This window comes from Molossus molossus, unplaced genomic scaffold, assembly GCF_014108415.1.
Source record: "Molossus molossus isolate mMolMol1 unplaced genomic scaffold, mMolMol1.p scaffold_m16_p_10, whole genome shotgun sequence".
NCBI classification, from domain to species: Eukaryota; Metazoa; Chordata; class Mammalia; order Chiroptera; family Molossidae; genus Molossus; species Molossus molossus.
The window spans coordinates 93,007,425-93,022,112 of record NW_023425345.1 but is presented as its reverse complement, the minus strand read 5'-3'; the positions used below and the strand labels follow the sequence as shown (position 1 = coordinate 93,022,112).

The 14,688-nt window shown below is 47.2% G+C and overlaps 1 protein-coding gene and 1 pseudogene across 2 annotated transcripts in view; one reads left to right on the top strand and one right to left on the bottom strand.

The window, feature by feature from the left end:
- SLC6A13 (solute carrier family 6 member 13) overlaps positions 1 to 14,688 on the top strand; it is an 80,696-nt gene that overhangs the window by 27,632 nt on the left and 38,376 nt on the right. For both annotated transcript variants that reach the window (XM_036251267.1, XM_036251268.1), the window contains one exon: positions 2,413 to 2,619. In XM_036251267.1, coding sequence (XP_036107160.1) covers positions 2,413 to 2,619 — 207 coding nt within the window. The remainder of the gene's footprint in view (positions 1 to 2,412; positions 2,620 to 14,688) is intronic.
- Positions 9,460 to 12,216, bottom strand: LOC118623236 (annotated as a pseudogene).

The following is a 14,688-nucleotide window of genomic DNA, read 5'->3' as shown; positions in this document are numbered from 1 at the left end:
TATATATATATATATATATATATATATATATAATCTCCTCGTTTAATCCTTACAGTTTAACATGTCCTGTCATTCTTACTGCTACAGACGAGCAAACTAAGGCTCAGAGTAATTGTTTTCCCCGAAGCCGGGCAGTAAGGGGTATGGCACAAAGCAAAACTCTGAATCCAGGCTTGTTTCCCCCTGTCCTTTCCACTGCACCAAGCTGCCTCTGGGAAGCTGTGTCCTAGTGAGGTCAAGGGACGCAGGACAGGGCTACGGTTTCTTATGGGGTCTGGGAGGAGGGAGAAGTGACGAGAGATGGTATTCTATCATTGGAAGACATCCATCAGATGTTAGAGGAGGCCCAGAACCCGCACAAGACATTAGACAACCTTCTCTAAAGGACTGAGGGATCTTCTTGGAATCAGCGGCTCGAGTTTCTCCTTCTTAGCCCACAAATAATCTCTGGGGTCCATAACCTAATTTATCAAATAAGCAAAGGTGCCCTCTGTCCCCTGACATTCTGGATCCCTCTAGTAGCTCAGCTAGGGAGGTAGGGCCTCAGGAGAGCCTGTGCCCAGAGGGGGCTCCTGCTGAGAAAGTTCCATTAACATAAACTTCTTGAGGTATAGAAAGAAGTCCACGTGCCCACTTTTCCAGGAAAGGGGCCACTGTACGCAGTCAGGGGAGAGTCATTAGAAGATGCTTTTATTAGATATGTTGATGAGTCTAGGCAGCCAGTGCAGTCAAGGGATGTCATTGAAAGAACAGGAACAGAGTGGCTTCCAGTCCTGGCCATGCGATTCACTGACCTTATGGCCACAGACACGCGATTATACCATTCTAGGTCTCTTCCTTTACAAAGCAGAGGTAAGACTGCTTGAAAGGTTAAAGTTGGTGGTTCGAGGTGTGTGGGGAGACCAAATAGCAATCTCAGTTGGTGAACAAAGAAAAATTGGTTTATTTAAAGAAAAGGGGATGAGGGATGGGGTGTTGGGTTGATGATGGTAGCCCCTAGGAGCTGGAGTCTCATCCTTAAATGCAGGGAAGTTTTGTCGTCCGCGGGTTTTGGGGTCTCGGTTGGTGGGTTTGGGCAGGGGGTTGGGTCTACAGGAATGCCGATGCGCGATCAGGTGTTTCTTTGGTTCCTGGTGTCTGGCAGCATTTCTTGTCTGGCCAGTTCTTCTGTGGCGGGAAGTTTGGTCTTTGTTCTCCTGTAGTGGGGAGGCTTGCAAAATGGCTGTTAGGAATTACATGACCTTGTAAGTCCTCACACTGCTTACCTCTCAGGGTTGCTGTGCAGATTAACTAAAATAGACGTATATAAAGTGCTTAGTCCATAGTAGTTGCTCTCTTAATATGAGCCAGATCCTATCTTGTCCTCACTCTCAATAAGAGTCTAGAATAGGGCAGTGAAGGGTTTAGAATTCTTGTTCTTTATTCATTTTGTGCTGTCTTCTCTACTGTAACAGTTTTCTAAATTTGTCATCGTCTTTCTCTTATGCTGATTTCAGAGAGAGATGGGAGGAGTAGCTGGAAAGATCAGCTCATCTTATTCAGAGTTCCTGGTCCCCTCAACCTCTCTCATTGCTTTGGAAGGAGTTTTTAAAAAACTGGTTTACAAAATGAAACATGTTGTCTGATTAAAATGCAGAAAATATAGACAAGGGGGGAAAAAGTGCCCCTATAATCCAATCACAGACAGAAAAAACATTTTGCGGAACATGCAAAATCTTTCAATCTTTCAATTCATATGAATATAAAATGTTTTCCAATCATATTGTATGACCTATTGTATAACTGTTACGAACACCTTTTCATTCATTACACTTCTTCTGCAACATAATTTTAATGATTGAATAGTAGTCCATTGTGTTTCTGTGCTGTAATTTAGTAGTCTATTTACCATTCTTGAACATGTATGTACTTTCTAATTTTTGCTGTTTAAAACAACGAACATCCTCAAACCTAAATCTTTACCCAAAGTCACAAATTATTTCCTTAGAATAAATTTCTGCAATGGAAATTGGTGGCTTTGAGGATAAAAATCCCCAGCATACAGAATAGAGAAACTGAGGCACATGCTAACACCAGCAAGGGTAGGTGCAGGGTGGCAGGGAGAACTTAGACAATCCTGAGCTCGTATGACTTCTTCCATGTCCACAAACCCCAACCCAAGAGAGCTGTGAGTGGGGGCCACGTGGGCACTTCAGTGTCCATCTCTCTTCCTGAGACAGGGAAGGAATAAATGTTTTCAGCAGTGGTCATCCAGCCTTCACCCATAAGAGATGCTAAGGAGTCTGCAGAGAGGGTGTAGGAATTCACTCTCTTCCGGTGCATTTATTCCCTTGAAAATTTGCTGGTGAAGGGTGGGGGAGGGCTTTTCTCCCAGAGTTCCCAACAGTGACACAGTGCCTGCTTGTCTTCCAGGTGGGATGGATAGCCAGGTCCCGGGCACAGCCAGTAATGGAGACACAAAACCAGTGTACCCAGCCATGGAACAGGTGGAGGAAGATGGCACTCTGGAACGGGGGCACTGGAACAACAAGATGGAGTTTGTGCTGTCCGTGGCCGGGGAGATCATTGGGCTGGGCAATGTCTGGAGGTTTCCCTATCTCTGCTACAAAAATGGGGGAGGTGAGAGTTACTGCACCACCCCACCAACCCCTGGCAGGAGGATGTCGCCATCTCCCGCACTTCCTGCTCCTCTGGGGAGTCCCACAGACACACAGAATGCTGGGGCTGGAAAGGCCCTTCCGTAGCCATCAGTAAGCACCGCAGGAGACTGAGGCCCAAACAGATTCCAGCTTCCCCGGGGGTTTCTGCTGTAGCAGGGCATCCTAGACATACGAGTGCAGGCTTGGAACCAGATGGACCAGGGTTTGGATCCTGCCTCCGCTCCTTATGCTCTGTGTCATCTGGGGCACGTTGCTGGAGTCCGCAGAGCCTCCGCCACTGCACCTGGGAATTGAGATAGTAATATGTGCCTTTCAAGGTTGTTGTAAGGATTAAAGAGAATGTCTATCAAGTGCTCAACAAACGGTAGCCATGTCGAGGATGATGTGGACACCAAACTGTCCCATGGCCTTGAGATTCCTCGGTCGTGGCTTTGTGTCTTCCTCCTATTCTCCTGGTGCCATGACACGCTCTTAGCCATTCACTGCCTAACCCCCAGCAGCGCTGTACGCTTTGATTCCAGTCGCTCTTCCTTTATACCTTTCCCGCTGAAAAAGTGGGTGCACGAGGGGAGCAGTCACTCTAACTCCAGTTCTCTGTTGGCTTCTCATTCCCCTCCATCCTCACTCCTGGGGTAACTCGGCTACCCCCACAGCAGTGGTGGTGATTTCCCTACCCTTCCAGGGACTCCCAGATGGCCGTGGGAAGCCCCGAGGGATTTCTCAGGCACCTAAGGCTCTGGCTGAGCAGCGGAGTAGGAAGCTCTCCTTGTGGATGGTTAGGCTCCCAGGTCTGTTTTTTTTTTTATACTCACTCGAGGACATTTTTCCATTTTTGTTCAGACAGAGTGGGACGGAGAGAGAGGAAGAGAGAGAGATAGAGAGAAACATTGACGTAAAAGGGATACAAAGAGTGGCTGCCTCCCGCTTGATGCTGACCAGGCCTGGGGACAAATTTGCAACCGAGGTACGTGCCCTTGACCGGAATCGAACCCGCGACTCATTGGTCTGTGGGCTGACGCTCTAACCACCGAGCCAAACTGTTCAGGGCCCAGGTCTGGTTTTGAAGTGAGGCTGCAGTCTGCTAGAGGAGGGAGAAATGCAAAGGCAGGTCACGGGAACATGCTGAGGGGAGCAGTAATTTCACGGGCCACAAGGATTGGGCAGTGCCCGGATGCAGCACCTGCCATTTTGCAGGGCAGTAGGAGCCTCTGAAAGGCACCGAACTCAGTCTCACAGTGTTTTGGAGACAGAGAACCTACAACACAGAGTGGAGGTGGGAGGAAGGGGGGCGAACTCAGAGAGATGCTCTGAGCCCACAGGGTTATTCTCAGGATGTGGCAAATGGGGACTGGCCCTGGGGTTGGAGGTTAACTTGTATTTTTCCAGAGGGGTGGGAAGGGCTGATATGGCTTTTCTCTCCAAGAATTTCTGGCCAGCAGCCTGAAATCACAGGACTTTGCTCAGTCTGCATTGTGAAGGAAGGAGGGAGGTCTTTCCACTTTTGACCTAGCCCTAGACACCCCACATGCTTGTTTAGGAATTTAGGCCTGAGCACTCTCCCTTCAGAGAACTGGGTGGAGGGATGGGGCTGGTGGGAGGAGGAGGAGTCTGGGGCCTAAGCTATTGAGACCCTGTATCTGGAACCTGGTAACCAGCTTAGCTCCTCACGTGGCAGAAAGCTTGGGTGGTGAGCAGCTTTCCCCAAGCCTCTCTGGAATTGGGTAAAGGTTGGCCTGGGAATTAGCAGAAACGGTGTGAAGAGGAGGGACAGAGTGGTTTCCACGAAGGGGATGTAAGAGGCAGCAGACGCGCACCTGTGGAGGTGTCGGGAGTGTTTGGGTCTGAGCTCTGCCTCAGGGCTCTGTGCAGACCTGGGAGCGTGTGTCTGGGCCTCAAGTGGAAATGCAGACCCAGGAAGAAAAGAGTGGCCAATACCCTTGGTTTTTCACACGGGTGCCTGGCGGGGTGGTAGACAGAGGGGTGTCTGCTGTGGCCACTCCCTCCCTGAACAGAGCCTGCCTTCCAGTGTGCAGGTCACGGTGGACAGTGGAGACACTTTTAGGGGTCCTGGATCCAGTCAGGTTCTCTGCATTGAATCCTTCCATCACCACCCACAATCGCTTCCCTTGGTCAAGCGCGGGCCCTCGGACGCCTGTTCCCTTTCTCCTGCTGGATGACAGCAGCTGGAGGGAATGTTCTGTGGGGCTTCGGAGGGAGAGGCTGATGCCCATCCCGGGACACCAGGTCCATTACTGGAAAGGCTCCTTTGCTAAAGTAAGGGGGGGTCCAACCAAGGACACACATGGTCATTAGAGGAACCTAGACATGCCTATTTTTCTGGTTTGGGATGTTCCCAGTGGCTTAACCCCTCTGTCATCATTTAACTCCTGTCACCTCTCAAGCAGTACAAGCTCTTAGGGAGAGCGGCCCTAACACTTCTTGCATCGCCTTGTCTCTGTCCAGAAGAGACTGCCCTTTGCTGCCCCCGTGAGGGAGGAGGGTGGAGAGAATGGAGACCGTTTAGACTGGTTTGACCCCTTTTCTCCTGATTTAGTGGTTTTATTTAAACCCATGGTCCTCAGACTGGGGCTTGGGCTCTCGGGGGGTGAGGGGAGTGTCCTGAGTAGGTTCAGGAGAAGATGCTGGGTTTCTGGGTGTCCCGTGCTCAGGTCACGCATGCCGTCAGCCTGCTTCCTATACACAGCATCCCGTTGCCTCCAACTTCATAGCTTCAAACAGCTGCTTCTGTGCTCAGGGGTGAGGATAAGCTGGGGACTTTATTATGATGAACATTTGTTCAGTGGAGAGGTCAGGGGTGAAAGATTCCCCAACGCATAATTTTAGTTCCAAACTAAAAATGTAAGTGATGTCTTCTGTGTCCCCTGCAGCTCTAATACTTGGTAGAGCCAATCGGAAGTGAGTTCCAGAGCAGGAAAAGGGCTGAGATAAGATAATGAGAAAACAACAGGCAGACAGTTGAACATTGTAGTTGCAACCCAGAGAAGCTGAGAAGGAGGTATACAGAAGCCTACCCCACCCTGGCCGGGTTGCTCAGTTGGTTGGAGCATCGTTCCATACACTAAAAGGTTGTTGCAGGTTTGGTTCCTGGTCAGGGCATGCCTGGGATGTTTCTCTCACATTGATGTTTTGCTCTCTCTCTCTCTAAAAGACAAGAAAGAAAGAAAGAAAGAAAGAAAGAAAGAAAGAAAGAAAGAAAGAAAGAAAGAAAGAAAGAAAGAAAAGAAACCCACCTGAAATCAGAAGCAACTAGCAGGCTTTTTAGGGGGAGAGATGAGAGGGATGCTTTAATCTCCTAGAATAACACCCCCCTTCAGGACCTCTGGCCAGTGCACCCCGAGCACCTGCCCCATCCTAGTGGCTTTCTAGACTCTCCAGTTTCAGTCAGTCGCCCTGTCACAGAGCCAACCACCCTGACCCTGCCACTCAGCAACAATGACTGAGTACCTACCATATGCCAGGAATTATTCTGTGTTGTTAGGATGCATTTATAAATAAAAAGACCAATTCCCTGTCTTTGTGGGCTTATATTCTAGAGGAAGGAGACAAACAATACACAATAAACATAGAAAGTAGGAAAATTATACAGTTTATAGAAGTTAAGATGGCAATGGAAAAAGACCAAGTAGAGCTGGGTAAAGGGGACCAGGAGTGTGGGTGGCTTGGTCACACTGAGAACACTGGAGAGTTGGCCACGTGGGTATGGGGTGGGGGGCTTTAAGCAGAGGCAACAGAAGGTTTAATGGTCCGAAAGCAAGAGGCTGACTGGCTTGTTTGAGGAGCCGCCAAGAGGAGAGTAAGTAGAAGGTGGGGTCAGAGAAGTACAGGGAATGGGGGTGGCAGATTATGGAGGGCCTTGTCAGCTGTTGTAGGACTTTGGCTTTCCTCTAGTGACATGGGGAGTCATGGCAAGGTTTCAAGCAAGAGCGGCATGGTCTTCCATCTTTAAATAATCCCTCTGGGTGCTGTGTTGAGAACTAATTATAGGGGAGTAAGGACTGAAGCAGACCAGTTACAAGGCTAAAGATGGTTGGAGTCAGGCTCGATCCCCTTCCATCGGCTTTCCCCGAATCCCCAGATCTGGGTGCTTCAGAGCATCGGCCTCCCAGCTGGAAGCAGCCCAGCTCCCTGGGTCCTCGCCGCCAGGAGACCGAGCCCCCACACCCAGGACACCGGGGCTGGAGACCGCATGAGAGAAGCGCAGAATCTGACACCTCTCAGCACCACCGCTGCCTTTCCTGCTCTAAGCAACCCAGCAGGATTTGAGCCTGAGCAACTGGAAGGAAGGAGCTGCATTTAGTGAGATGCAGAAGTCCACGAGAGGAGCAGGTTTTTTGTTTGTTTGTTTTTTTATCCTCACCCGAGGACATTCTTCCATTTTTTGTTCAGATAGAGCCAGAGGGAGAGACCGAGAGAGAGAAACATCGACATGAAAGGGACACATCAAGTGGCTGCCACCCGCACGACCAACCAGGGCCGGGGACAAACTGCAACCGAGGCACATGCCCTTCGCGGGAACCGAACCCGGGTCTCTCTGGACCGCAGGCTGACACTCTAACCGCTGAGCAAAACCGGCCAGGGCTTTTTTTTTTTTTTTTGGTTCGTGCCCCTATCAGGAACCGAACCCAGGACTCTCTGGTCTGCAGGCCGATGCTCCAAACGCTGAGCCAAACCGGCCAGGGCTGAGGAGCAGGATTTAAGAGGAAAATAGGGAGTTGAGTTTTGGGAATGTCGAGTTGAGCTATCTATTAGATATCCAAGTGGAAATGTCAACTAGGCGTAGCATGTGTGACAGAGATCTGGACTGATGATACCAGTTTGAGAGTCATTAGACTTCGATGGGGTAAAAAGAGAGGGCAAGGGCCTGTAGAGATCTGGGGGGAGAGGAGGAGCCAACAAAAGAGACAGAAGAGGAGAAACCAGCAAAGGAGGAGGGAACCCAAGAACATTAAGTGTTTTGGAGGCAAGTGAAGTAATGTTCACAGGGAGGAGGGGGAAAGAACTGACCAAATGCCACCGATAGCTTCAGAAAGATGAGGAAGGAGAATCGATGATGGGATTCCGCAGTGTGGAGGTCACTGGTGACTTTGTAAGAACAGTTACAGTGGCATGTGGGGCAAAGACCGGTTTAAGATCATGCGAGAGCGAAGAATGAGAACTAGGAAATGTGGGTTGTTTTGGCAAAACTCAGGAGCAGGTTAAGTTTGTCTCTTCTCTCTGTAGCCTCTCTCCTGGGGGAGGTAAGCCAATCTGAGCTGCACAGGGGTAACCATGTGCCCTGCGTATCCAGCGGCGGCGGGGACAGGTCATGACTGTTGAAGTTGCTGAGAAGCTGCCCATTTGAATTATTTCCCCAGCTCTCCACCCTCAACTGCATGGAGGGAAAAGCAAACATGATCTTCTACCAGGGTCTGTCCCATTAAAGCTCCAGCCACAGGGATGGGGAGACTTTGGATCACCCAGGGCACGCTGTGGGGAAGGTGGTAGGAGAGGGTTCGGGCAACACAATTCGAATCTGCCAGGAGGGAATTTAAATTGCTTGTCTGCCAATCTCAGTTCATACAAAAACAAATCATCAGCCAATCATTTTATACTCAATGTCTCAGTCCAGGCTGCTGAAAACCAGAGGCAGAGGTCACCTGTGCTGAGAATCTTTTGTTCTTGCAAGTCATAGCCACCAGCTGGAGGCCACCTCATATGAGGACAGGTGCTTCCTTCTTCCTTGCCCCACTTCCCACCTGGTCCCTTCTCATCTTCAGTCCCTAAACACCCAGCCCCTGGGTGCTTCGGAACATGGTCCTTTTAGCTGGAACCTCTCCAGCTCCTTGGATCCTGGCTGCCAGCAGACTGAGTTCTTCAGCCCCCAGAAAGAACCACAACAGAATGGACCGCAGATGGACCTCTCAGAACTAGGGAGCTTAGAGGGTAAGGAATGTGGGGGAAGGGCAGCAACCTCAGCTCTACCTGCAGGGAGAGAGCATAGGGACACCCTTGTACAGAGGACTAGATGACACCTGACATCAGGGAAAACTGTTCTCCTTGATGCTGTCTGTAGATACTAAAGAATAAAGAGAAACATGGAGCACATTCTCTTTGTAAGAGTACAGTAGCATATGACAATCTGTTCTGAGTGAATTACTTGCTGCCCAGTGCTGGACAGACTGTCGATTGAAGCATAATTGCTGCGTGCTCATTGCTGTGTTGCTCATGTGGCCTATGATCAATTTATGTCTTTAAAAATGTCCTTGGGTACATTACAGGTTACACCAGAGTGTGCTTTTTTTTTTTTTTTTTTATCCTCACCTGAGGACATTTTTCCATTTTCTGTTCGGATAGAGTGGGAGGGAGAGAGAGAGAGAGACATCAATGTGAAAGGGACACATCGAGTGGCTGCCACCTGCATGACCCAACCAGGGCCGGGGACAAACTGCAACCGAGGTACGTGCCCTTAGCAGGAACTGAACCCAGGTCTCTCCGGACCGCAGGCCGACGCTCCAACCGCTGAGCCAAACCGGCCAGGGCCAGAGTGTGCTTTTGAGAGGATGGCCAGCAGAACGATGGATGGGATGGACATGTGGGCTCTCCCATCCCACAGGGGAAATTTTGGGGAAGGAGATGAACATGGTGGATGTGGGGGAGCAGCAAATGACTGAGAATGTGGACTTCCATGTCTGGTATTAACTCCGTCTTGCAGTGGTAGTGACTGGGCTTGGGTGAAGAGAGAGCCAGAGTGTCTCACAGGACGCCCCGGTCTGCACTTGGGTTCCTCTTGGGCTCCATCCTACTCCTCACTCCTTCCCCACTGTAGGGCCAGTGGCTCTGACTGCTGGGTGTGGACCTTGTCCCTCGGGCAGGTGCCCAGGTGCTCAAGGAGACGGCAGAGTAGGAGAGCGGAACAGCAGTTACACATGGGCTTAGCCTCTTGGGACAGAGCAGGTCGCATAAAGATGGGGAGAAAGGGCTTGTGCTGGGCTGAAAACTCTGTCTGTCTGTCTGTCTGTCTCTATCTCTCTCTGCACTGTTTCCAACCCTCAGCAGTGACTGTCATATCATCCATTGGGTTATCTCTTTTCTAATTTTCCCCTCCAGCCCAACAAGCCTTGGATTGGTTTATATACTCAGACTAATTGTTTACTATCTTAATTTCTTTGCCCTTGTGGTAATTAAGTCCCTCCCCCTCTCAGTGCCGAGCTACGGATGCAGAGATGGGGACAGTGAAGGACTGGGGAACTTTCCTCCCCATAATCTTCTGTTTTAAACAGTTTTATTAAGGTATAATTGACTTACAATAAATCGTACATATTTAAAGTATACAATTTAATAAGTTTTGATACATGTATACATCCTTGCAACCATTGCCACAATCAAGATGATGAACATATACATCTTATTATATGAGTATACTACAATTTCTTTATCTATTCCATTGATAAACATTTTGGTTGTTTTCAGGTTTTAACTATTACAGATAAAACTGCTAAGAACATTTATGTACAAGTCTTTGGATAAAGATATGCTGTCATGTCCCTTGATTTTCCAAAATGGTTGTACCATTTACATTCCTGCCAGCAGTGTGTGAAAGTGTTTTGTTTTTTTAAAAATTTTTTTCTTTATTGATTTTAGAGAGGGGAAGGGAGAGGGAGAGGGAGATAGAAACATCAATGAGAGAGAACATCAATTGGCCGCCTTCTCCATGCTCCCTATTGGGGATTTGGCCCACAACCTGGGCATGTGCCCTGACTGGGCATTGAACTGGCGACCTCTTGGTGCATGGGTTGATGCTCAACCACTGAGCCACGCCGGCCGGGCCCTCACTGTCATTTTAATTTGTATTTTCCTATGGCTAATGATGTCGAGCACTTGTTCATGTGCTTATTTGATCCTGTATGTCTTCTTTGGTGAAAACCTATTCAAATCTTTTAACCATTTAAAAAAACAAACAATTGTTTGTTTTCTTACTATTGAACTTTGAGACTTCTTTATATAGTCTGGATACAAGCTGTCTCTCAAATATGCATTTCAAAAACATTTTTTTCTCATTCTAACTTCTTTTCTTTTTCCATATTGTGAAAGCAATATATTCTAAGTTTCAAAGACTTGACACGTTCTATAGAATCTCTTTCATTAGTAGAAGGAAACTCACCTTGACAGTCTTCTGCCCGGTAGGACTGGGTGTCGAGGGCGGGATGACAATACGTGCAGTCGGTCTTGTACACTGCGTGTTAAGTCTGCAGTGTCAGACGATGGAAGGGACGTTCCCTTTTCTTACAAGCAGGGCAGTCGTGGCAGAGCCCTGCTAGAAGACGCTGTTGGTGTTCTCACTGGTTTTGGAGGCAGGCAGTATTGCAGTTGTCAGATGAGTGAAGGGACCATCTGGCTTGGTACCTTTTGCATTTGGATGGAGAAAGAAACATTTTCCAGCAAATTTACAACTGGGGAAAGCTTTGCCATGTGGAATAGGGTGGTGGTGAGCACAGTCCTCCCGGTTCTTACAGTCAGGCCGGTGCCTGCGGCGCTCCAGTAGTTTGTCCGGTTTCTGCGCTGCGCGCAGTTCGCTGGTCTCTGCTGCGCTGAGCTCAGGGTCTGCCGCTCCTGGATCCGCCTGCAGCCGGGATAACAGGTGCCTCTGCTGAGTTCCTTGACTTTTAAAAATATGATCTCCTTTTGTTTCCTCTTTTTTTCACGGGGGAACTTATTCTAGAAGTCCTGCTTTGGCCCTGGACCGTTTCTGCCAGCAATTCTTCTTGAGAAGTTCGAGTGCTGGGAGCAACTGGAAGTGTCTATTTCCGGGAGGCTGTAGAATAGTTCATTGTCTTTGTTACAGGTCCTTGAGCTTCAGATACAGCCTTCAAAATGAGATTCTTGTTAACTTGTTTAGAAGGAGGAGGTGAGGGTCTCCTCTGGGCTTTGCTGGCACGGACGCGCTGCCGGAGACCTTCCTGTAGGGGACCCACAACCATCTTCCTCCTCCTCCTTCTCCTCTTCTCTGTCATGATTGAACATTTTTATTTTAACAACTGAACTCACCACCGGCAACATTCTCTTCCGAAATGTTTTCCCCTCAATACTCATTTTTTTCTGCAGATGGGAGTGTAAGTATCTTCTAAGCTGTTAAACACGTCTGTCTCACACAAATGCCTGATACCTTTTGCCATTCTGTACATCGAACTGCTTGGCAGCACAAATACTGTTTTGCTCCTGTTGAAATTGTAGTGTGTTGAAATGAACACCACCATCTGCAGTTCGACTTGCAGGTGGTCGATCAATTTCAATAGCAGGGTGAGAGGAACCATATGTACCTGTCACTGTAGGTTTTTTCTGAGGTAAGGGATCCTGCTGCACAAAACTGAGGTCTTCATCAACGACATCATCTGGTTCCGGCTTAATATCCATCACATCTTCAGAGGGTGCTGGCTCCCTCAGGTTTCACGGTTGACATTAGAGAGTTGCAGCTCCATCACTGAGTCTGTCTGCCATGAGTGGTTTTCTGCTTCTGTGAACCTCAAGAAACTCTGGAATCTCTTTTCCAGGGTCTAGTGCTAGAAACTGTTGGCCACCATCACCATAATGGAACCAGGACAACTTCTTGAACCATGGCAGAGGCAAATGCCAGAAAACCTCATTCCCTATGCGAAATAATTCAACATACACTTCTAATTCTTGCAGTTTCCCCTAAATGGCACTCTGGATCTTGTGGCTGATTTCAGTGCAGGTCTCCATGGCTCAGCAGCGGGCAGCCAGCTCAGCACTGCCTGGTACCTGGCTTAGCCCAGCCCGAGCCAGCCCCCAGCCCCCAGCCCCCAGCCCGCAGCCCCCAGCCCGCAGCCCCCAGCCCGCAGCCCCCAGCCCCCAGCCCCCAGCCCGAGCCAGCCCCCAGCCCCCAGCCCCCAGCCCCAGCCCGCAGCCCCCAGCCCGCAGCCACCTCTGGCTCTGTTTTTCTTAACGGTGTCTTCAGAAAAGTAGAAATTTTACATTTTGATGAAGTCCAGTTTAATCAATTTATTCTTCTGTGAATCTTGTTTTTGATGTCACATGAAAGAAATCTTTGTTTACCCAAGCTTATTTTTTTTCTAGACGTTTTCTAGTTTTTGGGTTTACATCTAGGTCTATGATTCATTTTGGGGTTAGCTTTTGTATATAATGAAGGTATGTATTAAAGTTCTTTTTATTTTATTTTTTTTTTAGTGTATGAATATCCACTTGTTCCAGCATCATTTGTTGAAAAGACTATCTTTTATTTATTTATTTATTTATTTATTTATTTATTTATTTATTTATCTATTTATTTTTTGGTATGTGCCCCTAGCGGGAACCGAACCCGGGACTCTCTGGTCCGCAGGCTGACGCTCCAACCGCTGAGCCAAACCGGCCAGGGCCATCTTTTACTTTTTTTTTCAATGGATTGCCTTTATTCTTTCATTGAAAATCAGTTGTCTATATACGTGTGGGCATGTTGCTGGATTCTATTCTGTTCTGTTGAATTATTTATTTTAACACCTGAACCACACTGTCTTGATTATTATAGCTTTATAATAATATGAAAATAAGGTAGAGTTAAGCCTAAATCTTAGTTCTTCTTTTTCATAGTTGTTTAGCTATTTTATTTCCTTTACATTTTCATATGAATTTTAGAATCAGTTTGTCAATTTCTGCAAAAAAGTCTTCTGGGATTTTGACTGGGAGTGCAGTGAATCTTTAGATCAACATGGAAGAATTGACATCTAAGTAATAGTGAGTTTGCTGACCCATGAATAGAAGGTCCTCGAAAGCAGTATGGTTCAGACTGACAAATCTCGGAGGAGGGGGAGGGGGTGGGGGTGGATGAGATAAACCTAAGAACTTATATGCATGTATGTGTAACCAATGGACACAGACAACAGTGCCGGGGCAGGAAGGGATAGGGAGGAGCATATGTGGGAAGAAAACGGAGAAACATTTATAACAAAAATAAATTAATAAAAATTGCAAAAAAAGAGAAGGGAACTATGCCTCACCATTTATTTAGGTCTTTATTTTATTTTATTTATTTATTTTTTAAACTTTTTTCTTCTTTATTGATTTTTAGAGAGAGAGAAAGGGAGAGGAAGAGAGATAGAAACATTGATGAGAGAGAACATGGATTGGCAGCTTCCTGCATGCCCCCCACTGGGGATTGGGCCCACAACCTGGGCATGTGTCCTGACCTGGAATTGAACTGGCGACCTTTTGATGCATGGGTGGATGCTCAGCCACTGAGCCACACTGGCCAGGCCATTTAGGTCTTTAATTTTCTCTCAGCAATGCTTTGCAGTTGTGAGCGTACTTATCTCACATCTTTTTTCTTTTTTTGATATTTTGTTCAGATAGAGTGGGAGGGAGGGAGAGAGAGAAACATTGACATGAGACACATCGATTGGTTGCCTCCTGCATGACCTGGAACAGGGCCGGGGTTCAAACCTGTAACCCGGTACATGACCTTGACTGATGCTTTAACTGCTGAGCCAAACTGGCCAAGGCCATTAATTGTTTTTTGAATGTTAAAACAACCTTGTATTCCTGGAATAAATCCCACTATGTGATGTATTATTCTTTTTATATATTGTTAGATTTGACTTGCTGAGATTTTCAGAAGTTTTGCATCTATGTTCATATGAGGTTTTGTTCTGTAGTTTTCTTCTCTTGTAATATCTTTGTCTGCTTTTGTTATCAGGATAATGCTGGCTTCATAGAATGAGTTGGTTTTCCTTCTTTTTAAATTTTCTGGAAGAGTTTGTGCAGAATTGGTGTTATTTCTTCCTTAAATGTTTGGAGAATTCACTAGTGAACTCAGTGGGGACTGCAGTTTTCTTTGTGGGAAGGTTTTAAACAATGACCAAAAATTTTATTTAATAGAAATAGGGATATTGAGATTATATATGTCTTCTTGAATAAGCTTTGGTAGTTTGTATTTTTAAAGAAATGTGTTCATTTTACCTAAATTGACATAAAAGTATATATATACATATATTTTTTTATCCTCACCTGAGGATGA